Here is a 19,235-nt window from a genome sequence, read left to right on the forward strand (position 1 = left end):
CTGTCAACAAGTCTGTCATTGACAAATTTTAAGACTTCTCTGCTTAATGTTTTATGGTTCTTGTCATATTCCCAGAAACAGAACTTTAGAACAAATTCCCCTTTCTTGTTTACACTATGTAAGATTTTATGGTCGACAGATGTTTTGCTGTCGAAAAGCTTGTCTCGAATATAGATAGCGAAATCGCTAGACATTTTCTAAAAGATAAAAATTTTAATTTTTCTAAAAATATGTTAGAAAAAAAGTTTGCTGACATTGACAAGAAATTTGAGAATGTTTTAAACAAGAACAAGAGGAAGTTGGAAAATGCTCAGATAAAACCCATACATGACAAGTTCTTATTTGCTCAGAATGGTATAACAGGTCTAATCGCACCACCTGGGTCGGGTAAGACTTTCACTTATCTTAAAATGGCTGCACAACAACAAGAACTAGATGAGAAGAACCCATTCTATGAGTTAGTAGTCATTTGTTCGACTTCTGGTCAATTTGACCAAACCGTCAATTCGTTCAAAGATATTATAAAAAAGTCTAAGTTAGTATGTATAAAAGATACTGAGTTGTTAGATTGGATAAAGAAGTACCAAAGAAGAGTTTTGAAGTACAATGCTATAAATGAGTATATAAACTCGAAGTTTAAAGACCCAAATGAGGAAATGCAGAGAATATTAGAGAAGAAACACTTCAGAAACAAACAGAAAGAGATAGAGTACATTTCGAAGAAATTGCAATCTTACGATTGGAAGACTTACCCTCACAGATGTCTTCTTATCTTAGATGATTTCGCCTCTCATCCTTTGTTAAAGAACAGAGAACAAGACATGTGTCGAATTCTTAAGAAGCTCAGACACTTTAACATCTCAGTTGTCATTTGTGTACAGACAGCAAAGAGTTTAAGTAAGGATGTAAAGAGAATACTTACTGATATTATACTTTTCCCCGGATTGTCCGAAGACGATTTCATGGAACTTATGAAAGAGTCCATGGCAGGTAAGTTTGACAGACATGAACTATGGGAGAAGTACAAAGTCATACAAGACCCTCATACTTCTTTCAGAATTCATATCTACGCAAACAAAGTTCAAATTGTAAAAAGTCAAGCTTGAAAATGTAAGTGTTTGAGTCTTAGTCTGTTGTGGTTCTGCAGCTTTCGGTTCTTCTGGCTTTGGAAGACATTCAGGAAGAGGAACGTCAGCCATCCGTTTGTGTCCTGTCGGAAGGAAGGACTTTTCCTGTCGGAAGGAAGAACTTTTCCTGTTGGAAGGAAAAACTTTTCCTGTTGGAAAGAAAAATTTTTCCTGTCGGAAAGAAAAACTTTTCCTGTCGGAAGGAAAAACTTTTTCTGAAGGTCGGCCAAAAAGTTCTCAATTTTCGAAAATTTGAATGGTTTACGGACGGACAACTGGAAAAATTTTTCCTGTCGGAAGGAAAATTTTTTCCTGTAGGAAGGAAAATTTTTTCCTGTAGGAAGGAAAAGTTTTTCCTGTTGGAAGGAAAAGTTTTTCCTGTTGGAAGGAAAAGTTTTTCCTGTTGGAAGGAAGGACTCGGAATGCCAGAAGGATTTGACAAGACAATTTACCTTATAGAGCTACCTGAGCCATCTTTGGTGTCAAGCTTGAAAAATAAATGGTTCATCTACTCTGCTTGTTTGAAGTTGTCAAAATACTCTGTTATCTTTTCTTTCAGTAATGGCAAATCTTCTTTGAATGTAAGAATTGTACAACCTTTCATATCATAGTGTGTTTGAGGTAACGTATCTTGAACTATCTTTTTAACATCTTCATTCGGTGTCATTGAAATCGGTAAGTTTTCGCGATAGAACCAATTTCTGTCAGATTTGTAAATCTTAGCAAGGTCGTAAAAGCTTTTGTTGTTTCTTCTGACTAAATGCAACATAACCATATCTCTGTCTTCTTCATCTTCCATCTCTTCAGTGTAAATCATATACTTATAGTTCTTTTCCTTTCCTTTTGGTACCGAACGTGGTATTCTTTTCTGTATGGTTTTGTCTTTTGCTTCAATGACTTCATCTTTTGCTTCAATGACTTCATCTTTTGCTTGAAGTTTCTTTTCCATCTCTTCACGTTCTTGTCTATGAATTTCGTCAAGAAGTTTACAAACATACCAAGCATAGCGAGGTGAAGCCCACATTGCAACAGCATTTACTAAAAGTCTATGTACATACCAACCTCTCAAACCATTTGGCAAATTTTCACGATTTTCATGAGTTTTAGGCGACTGGGTTTTCTTACCTACTCGCTGTTCTTCACGATTTTCAGAAAAAAGTATGTCTCGCTGTGCTTCGCTCAAAAATTCTTGTGTGCTTTGGTTCCTAAACCAGTCTTTAGGAAGCTTAGTATCTGGAGCAAAACATGCTGTCAAAATACTTTGCATTTGGTACATGTCATCTTTGACCGAACGAATGAGACGGAGTTGTTTGTTAAACTGAACCCACTCGTATTCTTCACTTATGGCTTCATGAACGATAGCAGTTGTTGTGTTCTCTGATGTTGACATATCTGTCTTTACATACAAAATAAAAAAAATATTTTTTAAAAAACTAGCGTTATTTTCTATCTTTCACAAAAGACCAAAAATAAACGCTTTACATGTATTTTTCAGCAACTTCGTCAAATAATTTTATAGCTTTGTCGATCTCATCTACTTCAAACGTTTCTTTACCTTTCGTGGGAGCACCATACAATTTCTCAAACTTTTCAAGTAGTTCTGTTTCAGCAGCTCTCATATCATTCACAAACACAACCTTAACTCTATTGACTGTATTGTCATATCTTTGAGTTATATTAAATGTTCTTCCTATCTTATATCTCTTTGTATTGAAGTCCTTCGGTTTCTGAACGATGTAAAGTAAGCCTTCACTACAACGTTCCGTATCGAACGAACCATATGTTATGAAATTATATCCAACAACTGGGTCAATCCAGAACAAAACTAGTGGTATAAGACTTTTGTCGATGAGATATGCTGTAGTTCCATGAAATCTTACCGATATCAAAAGCTCAGGATTTCTTGTCAAAATTTTCTGAGATGAAGCATTTCTAACCCAGTCCTTTGCTCTCTTTCCGGATGGAGATAAAATGTCTGACAAAGAATATTTTTTGTATTTCTTTGAGTATCTTATGTTTAAATCACCTATTCTAACTATTTTGGTCTCATTGTCTATCTTTTTAACTGTTTCAAACTCAATGTTTAACATTTGCTGTCTTTACATACAAAATAAAAAAAAATATTTAAAAAAAACTAACTTTAATTTTATTTTTTCTATCTTGTATAAAAGATATGATTTCATAGAGTTTTTTTTACGATTTTCATGAGTTTTAGGCGACCCCTGTAAAAATCGGGGTCACATTTTTTCACGATTTTCATGAGTTTTTTTCACGATTTTCGTACGGAATCTCGTTCCGCGGTTTTCTACCGGTCGCAAACATATGAGGAAATTCATGAAATTTGGTCATTTTACTCAGCAAAAATATATTTTAGGGTAGAAGGGTATATCTACCCCGTTTTCTACCCTCATTTCTACCATAACTATTTACAAGCGTTTTACATGGTATATGTTGTGATGGTTCATGACTTTAAACAGTTTTGTAGCTTCTATTTCTTCACGAAGGATATCAAAAGTTTTAACTATGCCGAATGTTTCTTTATATTTCTTCTTGACATCAGATAGAAGGAAATCGTTAGCAGTTGGATAGTTTTTGTTTAGAAATGTCAACATGTCCATTTTATCTTCTGCTGGTTTCTCTGCTTCTTTCTTTAAGTCAGTATGGTCGTTTCTCATACGTTCTATCTCTTTGACGGAGTAGTTATATTTCCTCATTGCTGCTTTACATTTAGAACATTGTGAGTTCATTTTTGCGTTATATTCTGAAATTTGTCCTGCTAAAACAAGTAAGGCGTAGATGGTTTTCTTTAACTCAAAAGTTGCGGGTTTTATCTGTTGGTTCCATACCTTACCTCTTCTATCTTTATCTCTTATCTGCCATACACACTCAGCAACTAACGAAACAAAGTTGTCGTAGGTCTTAAATTCTTCAGATTTGTATATGTCAATGTCCATGACTTTGTGGTTGCAATGAAATCCAAGAAACTCATAGTTTACCTTACGTATGAACTTCTTTATTTCAACTGAGTCAGATGGTTTCACTTCTATTTCATCGAATTCAGGAATAGTGAGCTTTTGTTGTTGTATTTCAGGAAGTTTAGGTAGATGGTCAATAATATCCTGCATTTCATAAAGATACTGTTCATTTGTTTCATCTTTTGCACTACAGTTTAGATCTCCTTGGAGAAGTTCTTGCTTTATCTTCTGGATTTCTGTTTCGAAAGTATATGAAGAAGGAATGAAGCTTTTCATCTCTACTAACATAGAAGTTGGGTTCATGACTAACGAGTTTGGTGCTGTTGTTGCTGACATGTTCTTACAATAAAAATAAAAAATATTTTTTGGTGGGACTACCTTTATTTTATTTCAGCACAAAATGAACGAGTTTGGTTTAAAATACGGTGGAGCCAAAAATGGCTCGACCTCAAAAACAAGCATTTTGTGAAGAATATACCAACCGCCGGAATTCCGGCGGTTGCTTTTTTTATACAAAATTCAAGAGTTTTGTGTGTTTTCTACGAGGGTAGAAATGAGGGTAGAAAACGGGGTAGATCTAGCCATCTACCCTAAAATATATTTTTGTCGAAAAAAATGGTTCATTTACTCACAATATTTTTGTACAAAACAACCCCAAGCTTTTAACTTCTTTTCTGCAGCTTCTAATGCTATCTTAGCGAGTTCATATTCTCTAAATTCTCTCTTTAAATCTTCTTGTTCCCATTGGTCTAGTTCGTATGGAGAATCTCTATAACCAGAACATATCTCACGTTCATGTTCTATTTGTTTTTCATGCATTTTTCTAACTTCTTCTTCGAACAAAGGTTTTGCATTCTCTGCTGTATCTTCAAGTTCTTCTTCATCTAATTTCTCATGAACTTTCTTGTCTATGGAGTCCATAATTTTTCCAACTGCTATACAATATTTTGGAGAGGCCCACATTGCTATATAGTTTACAAGTCTTGGGTCTACATACGTTCCTCTAACCTGTTTGATTTCATCCGGAATTCCTGCATGAACTTTGTATAAAAAGCAACCGCCGGAATTCCGGCGGTTGGTATATTCTTCACAAAATGCCTCAAAATACTCTTCCCAGGACTTATTTTCCAACAACTTTCTAAAGTCTTTCCTAAACTGCTGACACATATTTGTTACATTTATATAACCATCCTTGTCTCTACGTAAGACTTCAATACCATTGTAAGTGCCTTTTGTGAATGTTTCGCCATTAGATTTGTTCGTGAACGTTTTTGCTTCGACTGTCATACTGTTCTTACAATAAAAATAAAAAAATATTTTTTGGTGGGACATCGGACATTCGTTTGTGGCTTAACCGTCGGACATTCGTTTGTGGCTTAACCGTCGGACCACAACGATGAAAGTCTTGACAAAAACATATACGATAAAATCTATTTCCTGGACTGTTGTCAAAATGTCATGTTGTCACGCTTTTTCAGAGAAGTTAAAATGACCGAGTGACCGAGTGACCGAGTGACCTGGTTCCACCTAAAATATATTTTTGTCTATCTTAAGGAAATTCATGGAAATTCACCTGTTGAACTTTGTATAAAAAGCAACCGCCGGAATTCCGGCGGTTGGTATATTCTTCATAAAATGCTTGTTTTGAGGTCGAGCCACCTCTTTTTTCAACCAAAACTCATTTTTCAATACTTTTTCAGCACTTTTCCGTAGTTGTATATGAAAGACAATTCGAGATAAAAGTCGTAGTATAATGGTATTATATGCTGCACGCCATTTGTTGTGAACCAAACTTGAAAGTCAGAGAAACTGTTACTAGGTGGTTCGTAGAATTTAGAAGCAAAGTCATAAAAGTCCTTACCCATACAAAGAAAACTGTTGTTGCTTGAACTGAAACTTGCATGACATATAACATTTTGAGGGTCGAACACGTTTCTATAAACTGTCAAATCTGCTGGTGGAAGTATAAATTTAAACGGACCGTCAGGTGGTAATGGTTCGTTCTGGTTTAGTAACCGAAGAAATTGTGCCCAAGAACGTTTGTCCACCCCCCAATATAAAAACTCAGTATCTCTTGGAGGGTTATTTTCAATCCTTTGAAATGAAACTGTGGAGTTCATCTTATCGTATTCTAGTTTCAGATAGTACGTTCCGTTTAGTAAAGAATGGTATTTTTCTTGAAATTCCCAGTAGTATTTGTTTATTTGAGTTTGAAAGTCATTTAGAGTTTTTTCAAGACTTTCGTCTGAGCGAATAGTAAAGATTTTCATTTCGTCAAATTTTTCTATTAGACCATCAGAGCCTTTATACTGGCCATGAAAATATACCGCAAACATAAACGCGTTAGTTCTATTTGAAAACAAAACTCTTCTAAATCCTATTGCCTTTGCATCTGAAGGACTTTGAAGCCAGCGAATTGGATAGTTAAACCTGTAAGTACGGGATAAAATTTCTTCATCTGATATAGTCCTACCGGCATTTGTAAAGATATAGTCTAACGGTTTTGTATCTGCTACTTTTGTTCTTTGTTTTTCAACCTGAAGCATTTAATATATGTAAAAATATACTGTTTTAAAAATGTTTTATTTCATGCAATGTTTTACTATTTCATGCAATGTTTTATTTCTGTGCCGTCTTCAAGCACACCCCAGTACTTACGCTTGGAGAGAACATGAACTTCGGAAAATACCTTATCTAGCTTAAAACAGCCCATCTTCTCACCGACCATACCCATTTCAATGAGTTTGTTATAGCCTTCTTCGTTCGTCATGAGTGCATCGATGTTCTCATAGTAAACCACAATTTTGGATTTGACATCGGAGAAGAATTTGTTGTAGTTGTCAAGGACTGCTTTTGCGAACTGAGGATACGACCAATGTTCGACAATAGGTTTTAATGTGGTTACTAAGCCACTTTGACCTTGAGTAAATTCGTACTTCAAAACAAAAGAAGAGAACCTTTCAACAAAGTTGTCGACCTTCTCATAGTGTTTACTCTTCATCGTTTGAGGTTTCTTAATGGAATATCCCCATGTTGAATTCATCAGCAATTTGAGTGTCATTGCAAGTTTGGGGTTTGAAGCCTTCCTAATATCATAGAGTTGTTGCATGACTTTTCCAACTGTATAGTTCCTTCCCGGGAACTCGCCATCTTCGTTTGGAATTCCAGTTGGAATATATTGGACAAACCTCATGTACGCAGCGTTAAGGTCGACATAATATATCTTTTCGTTTGAGTCAAACTTGTCGCAACCTATGGGTCCGGTTTGTGGAAATTCAAGTGAATCTCTTATCTTCTGAGAAACCTCTCCTGTTATCTCATAAACATCGTCGAAGCAACCTGTTTCATATAAAACCTTCTGACCTAACTCAGATGCTCTCCAATACAATTTTACGTCGATTGGATGTCTCAATGAAAGTTTGTTTATAGCATCTTGAAGTTCTTGCAACCTCATTGGAAGTTCTTCTGGTTCAGGTTGGTATCCGAACAATCCAACTCCTTTTGGAACAGTGTACTTCTTTTGTGCTATAACTTTGTCCGGAACAACCTTTGGTCTTGCTAACAATGAAAAGTTTGTTTCGTCTTTTGGTACAAAAGTTTCTGTCAGCTTGTCATCTGGAATCGGTTCCAACAAACCTTTCTCGAAAAGAATGTTAACAGCCCTGACAATGTTGCACTTACCTTTTCCGAACAATGGGTTTGTAAGACTTTCGTTCAACATGAAGTGGTTGTGGACAAGTACAATCTTCAACCATGGTAATTTGAAGTCAACAACATAGTCATCGTGTGAAGAACCTTTCTCAGTCGGTATGTTGACTCGGATATTCACATTTGCCAACGGTGCAACTTTTGACAGTTGACCTCTGAGTATATACCTTGTCTTCACACATGACTCAAGATACTTCATCTTCTCTTCTGAAACAAGACCAGAGTTCCTGAGACATGTAAGAATACAAGGTTCATTGACAATTTTTTCAATTGAATTGTAAATTCCATACCTGGTCAAGTCAATGTCAGACTTATTTCTGAACGGGAAGTATCCAGCATGTTGTCTGACTGCTTGAGGGTTATGTTGGTACCATTCGAACTTTACACTTGCAATTCCTTCAATTGCATTCAAAATGTCTGAGTCGGAGTCAAACATTTGTTCTCTCTTTGTAGTCTTGAAAGCGTCGAGAAGTTGTGCGGCTGTTGCGACATTGCCATGCGCATAGTATATATGACCGTCCAAATCTGTTACGGTTAGTCTGAGATTGTATCCTTTCTTATTTCCGTCTTGTATAGCAGCAAGTACACCCATGAAGCCTTCTTTGTTCTTTCCTTCGTCAAAGTTTACTGTAAAGGTTCGACCTGAACCAATCTTAGTTCTAACCTCACGGTACTTTTCATATGCATATCTTGTTCTTTCCATGGGAGCATGTTTGGCTTCACCTTTTCCTTTTTTCCTCCTCAAAGGATGCAATTGTTCGTTATGTTTCCAGTAGAATCTGGCAAAGCCGTCGTGTCCTTCAACTTGAGGCTCACTAACATTGAAAGGCAAGTTCATAAGACGTTCTTCTTCTAACCTCTCGAGTCTGTTTGGATAATTGGCGCGCGCGGTTTCCAAGTCCATCTCATAGGTCAGACCAGCCAGTTTGTCATAGACTTTTATTGGCTTTCCCTTCCTATATTTAAACTTCTTTGAAACTTTCCAACCATATCTTTGCAACTCTGCTTTTATTCTAGCAGATTTTCTATCCATTCTATATAGAGGCATTTTTATATAAAAATAAAAATATACTGTTTTCTTTTACTTTACATAGCCGCCTGCTATCATAAGTCTTTGACGCCAACCCATACCAGCTAATGAAGGTTGACTTGGTTTAGTATTGAAACTAACCTTTGGTCTTGGTTTATCTTCAGTTTTTGGCTCACCTTCTTCTATTGGTTTTTCGTCACTTTTTGGTTCCTCTGACCTTACTTCACTTGCAGGTATGGTTGTGTCGTTAGTATCTTCGTAAATATCATATGCCATCTGTCTTTGTTTTCCTTTCAACTTTTTGTGTTTGTTGTAAAGTTTAGAATATTTTGACTCTAAGTCAATGAGATGTTCTATAATGAACTGTTGGTCGGTGAAGTATACCTTCCCATCTGTTGTCTCGAAAACTCCTTCAGACTTCAATATTTTATTTGTGAGAGTCTGTTTCTTTTTTGAGATACTTGCCGTTCCATTTTTATGAAAAGTGACTTTGTAGTTAGGGTTTGTATTTCCAGACCTCACACCTTCTATTATTGAATTTTTCTCTTCATCTGTAAGTTCTTTGACAGGTTTTGACAATGGTTCTGAACTTTTTGTTTGTGGTGTCAAATCTACCGTTTCAACTTCTTCGGTCATTTTCATCTCAGTAAAAAATTTTAGTTTGGTTTGTTTTCAACTGGTTGTTGAGGTTTTTTAAGTCGGTCTAAAACTTCCTGAGGTATAGGAAGAACTTGACAAACACGTGGTGGTTTAACTACTGGAAGCCGACAAATCCATCTTGAGCCCATTTGTCTCAATGCTGTATTGTTCATTTCATCTCAGTAAAAAATTTTACATTCCCCACGTTTGAGGCGGTTGAGGTTGGTTGTTGTTTACCCACTGTTGTGCATGGTTATATCCTCTGTTAAAGAATCTTTCACCTTGGTCCATATAGTGCCCTGCTTGGTTATAGTAGTCATTTGCTTTGTTATAGTAGTTTCCTGCTTGTGTTCTTACATTGTCCATCCATCCTTGAACTTTTCCTCTTGTTTCAGGATTTGGAATAAGATTTGTTGCATCTCGTGCTACCTCCCAACCTTTCTGTACAGTTTGTATAATAGGTTGTGCTTTCTCTTTAAGTATACCTAATGTACTCAAAATCTTCCTTCCAATTCCAAATGCACCTCTGGCTATTGTTCCCACTGCGGGTAAAAATCTAGATGCGACTCCTGCTAATGCGCCAAATAAACCCATTTCTTATGGGTTAAAAATGACGAATTCAAACAAGGACCCGTATGTTTCTAAAGCAACAAAGAAAGCACTCATGGTAAAAATCTTTAGTTCAACACCAAATGCTTGGTTTATGGATATCTTGGAAAACATTCCAAGGTATAGAGAAGATGGACCACCATACTGGCTAATATTTGTTGGTCAAAACACAAGATACTGTGAAGCCATACCATTACAGTCCAAAGCTATTTTAGATATCTTAGCAGCTTTGACAATATTCGTTGACAAATACCATCCAACAAAACTGACATCTGACTATGAAAGTTCTTTCAAATCAGACGATATTAAAAACTATCTGCGTTCAAAAAATGTAAACCAATATTTCATTGTCGACCAAAACCATTCTGCTCTTGGTGTCATTGACAGTTGTATAAAAATCTTAAGAGACTTAAACCAACCACAAGGTGGTGAGGTAGATGAAATGTCATATGACGACAAATACAGGCACTTCTCCATGGCAAAGATGAGACAAGTTTTAAATATTTACAATAACCGTAAACAAAAAGGTTTGGGAAACCACTCCCCTGAAGAAATGAAAAACAACCCCGACTTAGAGAAAGACTTTATATTTAACAATTTAGTCAAAAGAGACAAACAAGAAAGAATGCCAGGCTTCAAACTTCAGAAAGGTGACAAAGTAAAAATAGAAATACCTAAACGCGACCCATATGAAAATACTATTGACTATGACAACAACAAGTACCCGACAGGTACTCACATTCGTGTTCGTAAAAATAGAAGAAAGTATACAAGAGAATATTATGAAGTTTTAGGCAAACATGGCAAAATGTACAGACTGCAAGCAGAAGATAAAACTACTATTGTCAGACCTCGTTTCAAACTTGTTAAGGTTCAGGGTGGTATACTTTCAAAGACTGTTCCTAACAAATATAAGACAACTCCTGACGAATATGCTAAAGAAGTTGAAAATGACGACTAAGCATTTCTATACCATGCGTAAACTGTCATGTAAGGTGGCATATAGTCTTTACTCTGCCCCGTTGTTTGCGTATACCCTGAAACGCGATGTGTATGGTTTCCTCCTCCCTCAGTGTTACTCCAGTAACAATTTATAGCAAACTTAACGTTGTCTTTAACATCATATCCTTTACCTTTTGTCATTGCTGACCAATCCCAATATCTATGCTTATGCCAACCTGCTTGAGATGTACTTAAATCTATGTAGTGACTGTGTGCAGGTAAATTTGCACCTGAAATCGTTTTACTTCCGCCTGTTTCCTTTGAAGAGTTTGCACAATACAAAAACCTGTCGACTATTTGAGTCCAAGTTCCAAAACCAAGTACTACTTCTGGTCTGGTAGAGTTCATTGACGTATAAATAGAACCTATAGGATATACTGTTTGAAGTATTTCTGTCTTTAATGTTTGAAGCTCTGTTTTGTCTGCTTTTTTATCATATAAATCTTGAGCAGTGAATTTAACATTGTTTTCATCCTCCATGACATAAACATTTCTACATCTAATGTCTTTATCCGATGTTAAACCTTCTGGAAAGTTAGGAGGTTTCCAAAGTAGTATATCCCCAGTTTCTTCAACCGTTCCTTCAATATTTTCTATACCAACAGTTCTGAAGAAATCGTGTGTATGGTTCTTATCTGCTTTCTTTTCAAGGCTAACGTTTAAGTCTGTTATTTCAGAAGATGTATGTGTATGTCCAACGTCACTTTTCCTGTTTAAGGTTTCTTGTAAGTTTGTAATATTTGCAATGGTATGTGTATGTCCAACGTCACTTTTCCTGTTTAAGGTTTCTTGTAAGTTTGTAATATTTGCAATGGTATGTGTATGAGTCTTTTTAGAATATTCGTTTTCAGCTCTTGTCACTTCACTTGACATTTTATTGTCAACATATGTTTTGTCTGCTAGTTCAGGATGAGTATGTTCTTTTGTTGCATATGTTGCATCTGCTCTGTCATGTTCTTCTTGAACTTTTTCAATGACATACTCTTTGTCAGCTTTGTTGTCAACATCTGCTTTCAAAAGAAGTTCTTTTATAGGTTTCTCGTTTAAAGTTCCTTTTGTTGGATTTATACAGACAGTATGGTTCCTATTGTCTTGAAACAGAAACTCATCTGTCATTGGGTTCATTGTCAGTTTTAAGTTTCCTTCTTTCAATGACTCAGATATCTTAGAATAGTTTGAAAAGTTTGTTGTGTTCTTATTTAGAGCTTGCACAATGAGTTGTCGGTTGTGTTGTATTTCTCTCATAGACGCTGTTTCATTTGACATTTTTATTCTAGATAAAAAATGCTTTCAATAGAAAAAGAAAATTCAAGAGTTGCTACAACTAAACCATTAGATGAACTTTTTACTAATGTCGGTCAAAAGTTTGAGACAGAGACCGTAAAGCATGAAGGCTATCGTTTTGACTACCCACTAAGATGGTTAAGAGACCCATCTGTCACAAAAGCCATTGGCTTTCGTAGAATGAAGTTCATTTCAGAAGCCATACATGGTTTCCCATTTACGGTCGGTTTTGAAGTTAAATACTATAACAAAGAAAAACGTACGTATGAGAAATTTGAACAGGGAAAACTTTTACAAGTTAGTTTGCTTGTAAACTTAGAAACAACTCTTCAAGCTTTTCAAAAAAATAAACGATATCTATCTCGAATATGCAAACCAGTATAACATTGACGAAGGAGAGTACCATCTCGATATTATATATGACAGGAAAAACGCAACTGTTAAAATCAATAAAATAGAAGACCTTGGAGAAAACGTTTATATTTCTACAAAATATAACAACTTGGCATGGTATAGGTTTTTGAGGATGTTAAATCAGCCTGCAGAATATCCAGTACACCCGGACTTTTATGAAGTCGAAACCCTAATGGAACATATGAAAATGTTTTCGACCCAGATGCTATTATAGTTCATGCTTCATTTTCTGGTGCGCAAAACTCTTTCTTATGTCTGATGAATGACTTTTACGAAAAACCTACAAAGCTATATGAACCGCCGAGTGGAAGTATTTCAGACTTTCAAGTATGGTTTACTACAGATGGAAGAAAGAGAATAATTCCATTATACCACGCGTTTTACTTAGAACTTAGTTTCATATACAACTACTATCGAACGGTAAAAATATAATTTTTAATACGGTTGAGGTGTTGGATTTGGTTGCCAACTAGACTGTGGTGCAGGTTCAGGCTGTTGTATAACAGGAGCTTGTTCTTCTGGTTCAGGGTCTTTAGGTATAATACCAACGAACTGACCTACTCTTTTACCAATATTTTTGACACCGTTCCAAATTCCTCTTCCGACAGATTTTATTCCATTCCATATACCTCTTCCAACATTTCGAAAGAAGTTTCCTATTCTTCCAAAGAAACCCATTTTACTATATGTAAAAATCTAATGTCCACCTAGTCTTTTGCGTTTCCTTCTGAGTTCCATTGCATTCTTTAACTGGAGCTCATACATTCTATTTCTCCTCTGGTAGAAAACATATTCTGGGTCAACTCCTGTGTTCGCGTCATCTGCATAGAGTTGTTTATATCCCACTTCAGGGTTTGTATAAAACTCTTTCCATCTCATATTTGCATACCATGGTGGCAAACCTAACGCAGCGTCATTTGACATGGCAGTTTGCATTTGTACATGTTGGCACTTGACCATAGTTTGCCATTGCAGTTTGTATTCTAACTTCATTTGGAATATTCTCTGGGTTTGGTTGTCCAGGTTGCTGTGCATTCGCTAAGTTCTGTGCGTCCATTTAATATTAGATAAAAATATCTCTTACGAGTACATATGCTGAACATTTGCAGGTATTGGTTCATCTTCATATTCTCTATATCTTTCTGCCACGTCAAATAAGTAAATGACACAATGGAAAAACCTAAAACAAGTAGTCCTATTTCAAACCACATTTACTTACCAATAAAATTTCTTTGTTATGACACTTTCTCCGGTTTATAGGACCTCTCTCATATTCTATCTTGTCATATATAAACTCATAGTCATGTATGTCCTCTAACCATCTCATAACGGTTTCCAAACCACTTTTATCGGATGTAAAGTAAAAGCATGGATGGTTATGTAAAACGTCTAAAGTTTCTAAAGAGTCTCTCAAAGTCCAGTCTACTTGGTATTGAAAATCATATGTGTTATAGAACGGCGGGTCTACTATAAAGAAAACATTTTCCTTGTCTTTGTATTTTTCATACAACTCTGTCCAATGACATCTCACAAACTCTATACCCTCAGTATATTTTTCTATGTTCTCTTTGAAAACCTTTGTATAGTTAAGATATAAAACGTTTGACATAAGTGTTTCAATGTCATGAACTCTTATAGAACCACTATATAATAGTCTAGAAGATATACTATCCCAGTCAATATACTCTGCCTTTTTCAAAACCTCTCTGACAGTATTTTTCTTATCTAATGGTATACGTTCCATCTTACCTATAGGTATCTTTTCTTTTAACTCACTCAATATTTTGTTTGTGTCTGGTATATGTTTGAGACGGTTCATATAGTTGTCGAAGTCATTGCATATAATCTTTGAGTCTGGGAATACGGTATGGCATAGATGGGATATATAGAAACTTCCACCGAACAAATCTACAAATGTTAGACCATTCGGTAGTTTCTTAAGTTCTCTCAATAGAATATCTTTACATCTACTCTTATTTCCAAAGAAGGGTAACGGTGGTTTTGTAAAATTCATTTATATATAATAATAAAAATGTTTTTACCTGAAAAGTGACAGAAAAGGCTTCTCAAAGTATATTTCTTTGGAACGCCCGTAACTTTCCTTTAGCGACGATAGACTCTTACCTGTCCGGACATAGTTATACTATTTTGAGTCCTCTACCGAAAAGTCAACAGCAACGACTTTCAAAAATTTTAGGGGCTAGAAGGCACGAAGTGCCTGGAAGGCCCGCTATACCCAAAAAAACCTCATTTTATATAAACTGCATGTTATACTAAACATCTTCAGGGGGCTAGAGGGGCGCAGCCCTGGAAGCCCCACTACCTTTTTTTTTTTTTTTTTTTTTTTTATATGAAAGTAATTTCACACTTTATATAATGCAATTTTTCTATTTGTAAAATAATTTACAAAAAATAAATCCTATTGCATTCAAATATTATGCAAAAGTTTTCTTACACTTTTTTCCTCAATTTTTTGTTAACATATGAAAAATAAGTGATAAAAGTCGAAGTCTTTACTCGGAATTAATAACAAATTCCCATGAATAACTTAGTAAGGGAGGTAGGCTTACTATCATGTTATAATATTTTTGGATTACCAAGGAAATTTATTTTGGAATGGAAATTAATTTGGGAAGCAAAGCTTCGAGTTCTTTGATTCCTAGAACACTTCCTTAAAAAATGGTCTGGGCATGACTGTATTGGCTGTTTCAAGTGGAGAATTTGGGAAGTCAGTTAGATCTTCTAGCTTCCATAGAATGATTTTGAATACTAATTTAATTTTTGAAATAAGTTTTATGATTTTTAAATGCATTCGATTTTGTCACTTTTTTCTGTTTTTTTTCAATGATTTGTTTTTAAAGATTATTGATACAGTATCTTTTAATATTTAAGTAAAATAGCAAAATACCCTTTGAAAAACTATTGTCAGACAATATTTTATATTCTCTATATTCATTCATAAAAAAATACGTCTAGTAATGCTCTGCATAAGTGGACAATAAAGTAATAAGATTACTCTTTTATATAATAGAATGCAATTGCTCATTTATTAAGGATATATTTGTAATCAATTGTGATCTATTTAAGAAAAATAAGAAAACAGCACCAAATTCATATAGATGCATCTATATATTCTATATTTTATAGCTGCACTATTACAATTGTTGAAACTAAATTCCAATATCTTCCGCTCATTAATTGATGAAAAAGTGATAAAAATTTGAGAGGTCATATTAAAAAAAAGTCACTTTTTAATATAGACTCATTCTAAAAAGAATGCAAAAAAAATTTTAAAATAGGACATTCTTGATAGCTGTCGATCAAGACAAGATTGATATGATAATACTCCGTTTAAAAAAAGTGTTCCATAGAAGTCTAATTGATAAATTACAAAAAGATAAGTTTGGGCAAAATTTAATCCAATCATTGTAAATCTAAAAGAATCATAAATTCCTTGATATAAAGGATAAATCAATTTCTTATTGTATACATGCATATCTTCACCAATGTTTTGATCTTGCAATGTACGCCACGGCCCTGAGTTATAACTACCTTCAACTTTAATATGTTTGGGGTAATCAAAATTACCATCATGGTAAGTTGAAATTGTGTAATTCGTGACAAAAATTTTGTGTCTTTTGAGTCTAATAACGTACCAAGGATTTGCAATATCATCAGATTCCCAAAACCCGGTCTTGTTAATTTTATAAATTGAATTCTTTGAATCTGTTTCCATCCAATTCCCAACAGTTTGAAAAGAAAACTCGTCGTAATAGCTGAAACTATCTCTTTTGTAAAGAAATTCAAATATTCCGTGATCTAATTTATGTATAGATCCGTATTTTTCCCAAGTGAGCGGGGTATCTCCAATCCCAGCCCTATCGTCCTCCCAGTGTCAGTTTTCAATATAAAATCCAAATTTTTTTTGAAAATAAAAATTTCGAGAAATTTTTTTTGATTTTTTTCTTTGATTTCAATAATTCAAAATAAATTTGGGAGTAAAAAGACACTATTTAATGAATTCATATGAGTGAATGTGGATAAATACTCTCAAAACATACAATTTATCTATTTTTTCTTTATATTATCAACTAATTAGTGATAATTTTTTTTGAATCAGATTTTTTTTCTTTAAAAACATAATATATAACACAACAATGATGCACACATACGTATCTACACATCAAAATATAAAGCTTGTTTTGGTCTGGGCATCCCAACCCAAAATTCTTTAAAAATTGAATAAAATTGAATACTTGGGGCTGGGATACCCATCCCAAAACCGAATTGAATTTTTTGAATTAAAGAATATATTTATGTATTTATAATATACATGTGATGTCTATAAAAAATACTAAATTCTAAAAAAAATTCAATTTATTCAAAACGTATACTAAGTGATCACTTCATTAGTAGGATCAGCAATCCTACTAAATGGTGAGAACGCCACTAACTAAAAAGGGAGTCCTTGGAGCTCTTGATCTCTTGTCAGTAGAGTTCATAATGAGGCATGGCATCTACTGATTAGAGATCAGAGCAATCCTACCTTACCTTCAGGAGCTACAAAGCTCCTAATCGTTACGAGGGGAGCCTTGGAGCTCCTGAAGCTCATCAGCAGAGGCTATTTACCATTTGGGCCTCTTCTGATGAAAGATGCGAAACACGTCTACGAACCAGGAGCTTCAAAGCTTCTAATCCTTACTAAAGGGAGCTTTGGAGCTCCTGAGTCTCCATCAACATAGTCCCAGATGGTAAATGTCCTTTGCTGATGAAAGATGCGAAACACATCTACGAACCAGGAGCTCCAAAGCTCCTAATCCTTACGAAAAGGAGCTTTGGAGCTCCTGAAACTCCTTTTACTATAAAATAGGACAGTTTTCTTCTGAGGTTCTCATCAAATCTAAGACTTCAGAAGAAAGCTGTCCTATCAATGTATACTTACACTCTCATGGACTACAAGTGTACAATTTTAAGGCAGAGATTATCCGAGGCCTCTCATCAAATGAGGGACCTCGGATAATCTCTACCTTAAGTAGTCAAATAACTTTTCTCACTATTTAGGAACAAAAGAACAAGAGTTGGAGTACTTTAAGGCAAGATTCTTCCGAAATCTCTCATCGAATGAGAGACTTCGGAAGGACCTTGCCAAATCCTTGAACGCCAATATCCTTGGAACTGAGCTAGAACCAGGGAGAAGTAGCATACTATAGAGCACGATGGTAATCTCGGAAATGCTTATATCGCCCCAAGCACAATATTTAAGAAGTCTAACTCATATATACAAGAAGTCAGGCTGAATAGATATTGTGCATATGGTTTGCAGAACTCTCATGATATTTAAAATTCATGTTATCCCAAAAAAGGTGACACTTTGGGTGTATCGTCCATCCCAGGGATGCAAAAATCACATCACCTTGGATCTATAATTTATGAAATTGCAGAGAAAGCTAAACTTTTAAAAGTTTTTTTTTCTACATCTTTAAAGCAAATTAATTTAAAAGAGATTTTATTCTAAAATATATACAAGACAATATTTCAGGAGGTTCTTCAATGAGAAGATACTTTGATTAAAGCAAGAGTTATAAGTCAATTTTCCGTTATAAAACAAAGTTCCAAAGAAATCTAATTGATAAATTAGAAACAGATAGTTGTTCACTAAATTTCTCCCAATCATTGTGAAATTAAATGAATCATAGATACCTTGATGGAGAGGATAAAATAGTTTTCGATTATATCCATGAAGATCTTCACCAATATATTGTTCTTGTAAAATATGCCAAGGCTCTGATTCATATCTTCCTTCAACTTTAATTCTTACAGGATAATCAAAGTTTCCATTTGAAATTGTTGATATTGTGTAATTTGTTATAAATATTTTACGTCTATTTAGTTTAATGAAAAACCAAGGATTCGCAATATGTGCAGATTCCCAAAATTTGTTATCAGGTATTTTGTAAATTGCTTCTTTGGGATCCCAATTATTATGATTTCCAATAGTTTCGAAAGAGAATTCGTTGTAATAGTTGGCATGATCCGAATTGTAAAGATATTCGAATATTCCATGATTTAAATTATTAAATTGCAGTAAGAACTTTTTGGATTAGATATTATCATATTGTAAACCTCTCAAATAAAATAAAACAACAGTACCAGATTTAAGTGGATTTCCAAAATTCGAATTATGGAATATTTAAATATCTTTACAATAAAGACAGTGCCAACTATTATAATGAGTTTTCCTTTAATTCTGTAGGAAATTGGAATAATTATAATCCAAAAGATGCCATATACAAAATTCCTGATTCTAAATATTGGGAAACTATTGATGTTGACAATCCTTAGTTTATCGTTAAACTTAAAAGGCACAAAATTTTTGTTCGAAATTACACAATTTCAACGTTCAGTGCAGGGAACTTTGATTATCCAAGGAAGATAAGAGTTGAGGGA

General features: G+C 34.7%; 11 protein-coding genes across 11 annotated transcripts, besides 2 other annotated features; 1 reads left to right on the plus strand and 10 right to left on the minus strand.

The window, feature by feature from the left end:
* Positions 1-11,924: part of a mobile genetic element that runs on past the window's edge.
* Positions 129-994, plus strand: TVAGG3_0835660 (protein of unknown function, DUF4106 family; the record flags this gene model as incomplete). The annotated part of the gene is made up of 1 exon (XM_051248662.1): positions 129-994. A coding segment is annotated over one exon (866 nt), but the record flags the coding sequence as incomplete, so codon positions are not given.
* TVAGG3_0835670 (KilA, N-terminal/APSES-type HTH, DNA-binding family) lies at positions 1,765-2,517 on the minus strand (the record flags this gene model as incomplete). Its single annotated transcript, XM_051248663.1, has 1 exon — positions 1,765-2,517. A coding segment is annotated over one exon (753 nt), but the record flags the coding sequence as incomplete, so codon positions are not given.
* TVAGG3_0835680 (organellar and viral DNA polymerase type B) lies at positions 2,606-3,217 on the minus strand (the record flags this gene model as incomplete). Its single annotated transcript, XM_051248664.1, has 1 exon — positions 2,606-3,217. The coding sequence occupies one exon, from the start codon at positions 3,215-3,217 to the stop codon at positions 2,606-2,608; it is 612 nt and encodes a 203-aa protein (XP_051084139.1).
* On the minus strand, positions 3,554-4,438 carry TVAGG3_0835690 (organellar and viral DNA polymerase type B; the record flags this gene model as incomplete). The annotated part of the gene is made up of 1 exon (XM_001299548.1): positions 3,554-4,438. The coding sequence occupies one exon, from the start codon at positions 4,436-4,438 to the stop codon at positions 3,554-3,556; it is 885 nt and encodes a 294-aa protein (XP_001299549.1).
* On the minus strand, positions 4,727-5,389 carry TVAGG3_0835700 (uncharacterized protein; the record flags this gene model as incomplete). Its single annotated transcript, XM_051248665.1, has 1 exon — positions 4,727-5,389. The coding sequence occupies one exon, from the start codon at positions 5,387-5,389 to the stop codon at positions 4,727-4,729; it is 663 nt and encodes a 220-aa protein (XP_051084140.1).
* On the minus strand, positions 5,788-6,648 carry TVAGG3_0835710 (uncharacterized protein; the record flags this gene model as incomplete). The annotated part of the gene is made up of 1 exon (XM_051248666.1): positions 5,788-6,648. The coding sequence occupies one exon, from the start codon at positions 6,646-6,648 to the stop codon at positions 5,788-5,790; it is 861 nt and encodes a 286-aa protein (XP_051084141.1).
* Positions 6,705-8,843, minus strand: TVAGG3_0835720 (DNA/RNA polymerases family; the record flags this gene model as incomplete). The annotated part of the gene is made up of 1 exon (XM_051248667.1): positions 6,705-8,843. One exon carries the CDS (start codon positions 8,841-8,843, stop codon positions 6,705-6,707), a length of 2,139 nt encoding a protein of 712 aa, XP_051084142.1.
* Positions 8,892-9,482, minus strand: TVAGG3_0835730 (phage tail repeat-like family; the record flags this gene model as incomplete). The annotated part of the gene is made up of 1 exon (XM_051248668.1): positions 8,892-9,482. One exon carries the CDS (start codon positions 9,480-9,482, stop codon positions 8,892-8,894), a length of 591 nt encoding a protein of 196 aa, XP_051084143.1.
* TVAGG3_0835740 (uncharacterized protein) lies at positions 9,497-9,652 on the minus strand (the record flags this gene model as incomplete). The annotated part of the gene is made up of 1 exon (XM_051248669.1): positions 9,497-9,652. One exon carries the CDS (start codon positions 9,650-9,652, stop codon positions 9,497-9,499), a length of 156 nt encoding a protein of 51 aa, XP_051084144.1.
* Positions 9,672-10,073, minus strand: TVAGG3_0835750 (uncharacterized protein; the record flags this gene model as incomplete). The annotated part of the gene is made up of 1 exon (XM_051248670.1): positions 9,672-10,073. One exon carries the CDS (start codon positions 10,071-10,073, stop codon positions 9,672-9,674), a length of 402 nt encoding a protein of 133 aa, XP_051084145.1.
* Positions 11,925-13,223: 1,299 nt separating the features above from the next.
* On the minus strand, positions 13,224-13,466 carry TVAGG3_0835760 (serine threonine-protein phosphatase family; the record flags this gene model as incomplete). Its single annotated transcript, XM_051248671.1, has 1 exon — positions 13,224-13,466. The coding sequence occupies one exon, from the start codon at positions 13,464-13,466 to the stop codon at positions 13,224-13,226; it is 243 nt and encodes an 80-aa protein (XP_051084146.1).
* A 3,151-nt stretch (positions 13,467-16,617) lies between these two features.
* Positions 16,618-18,213: a mobile genetic element.
* Positions 18,214-19,235: the final 1,022 nt, after the last annotated feature.

Source organism: Trichomonas vaginalis, chromosome VI (assembly GCF_026262505.1).
Source record: "Trichomonas vaginalis G3 chromosome VI, whole genome shotgun sequence".
Lineage (NCBI taxonomy): Eukaryota > Parabasalia > Trichomonadida > Trichomonadidae > Trichomonas > Trichomonas vaginalis.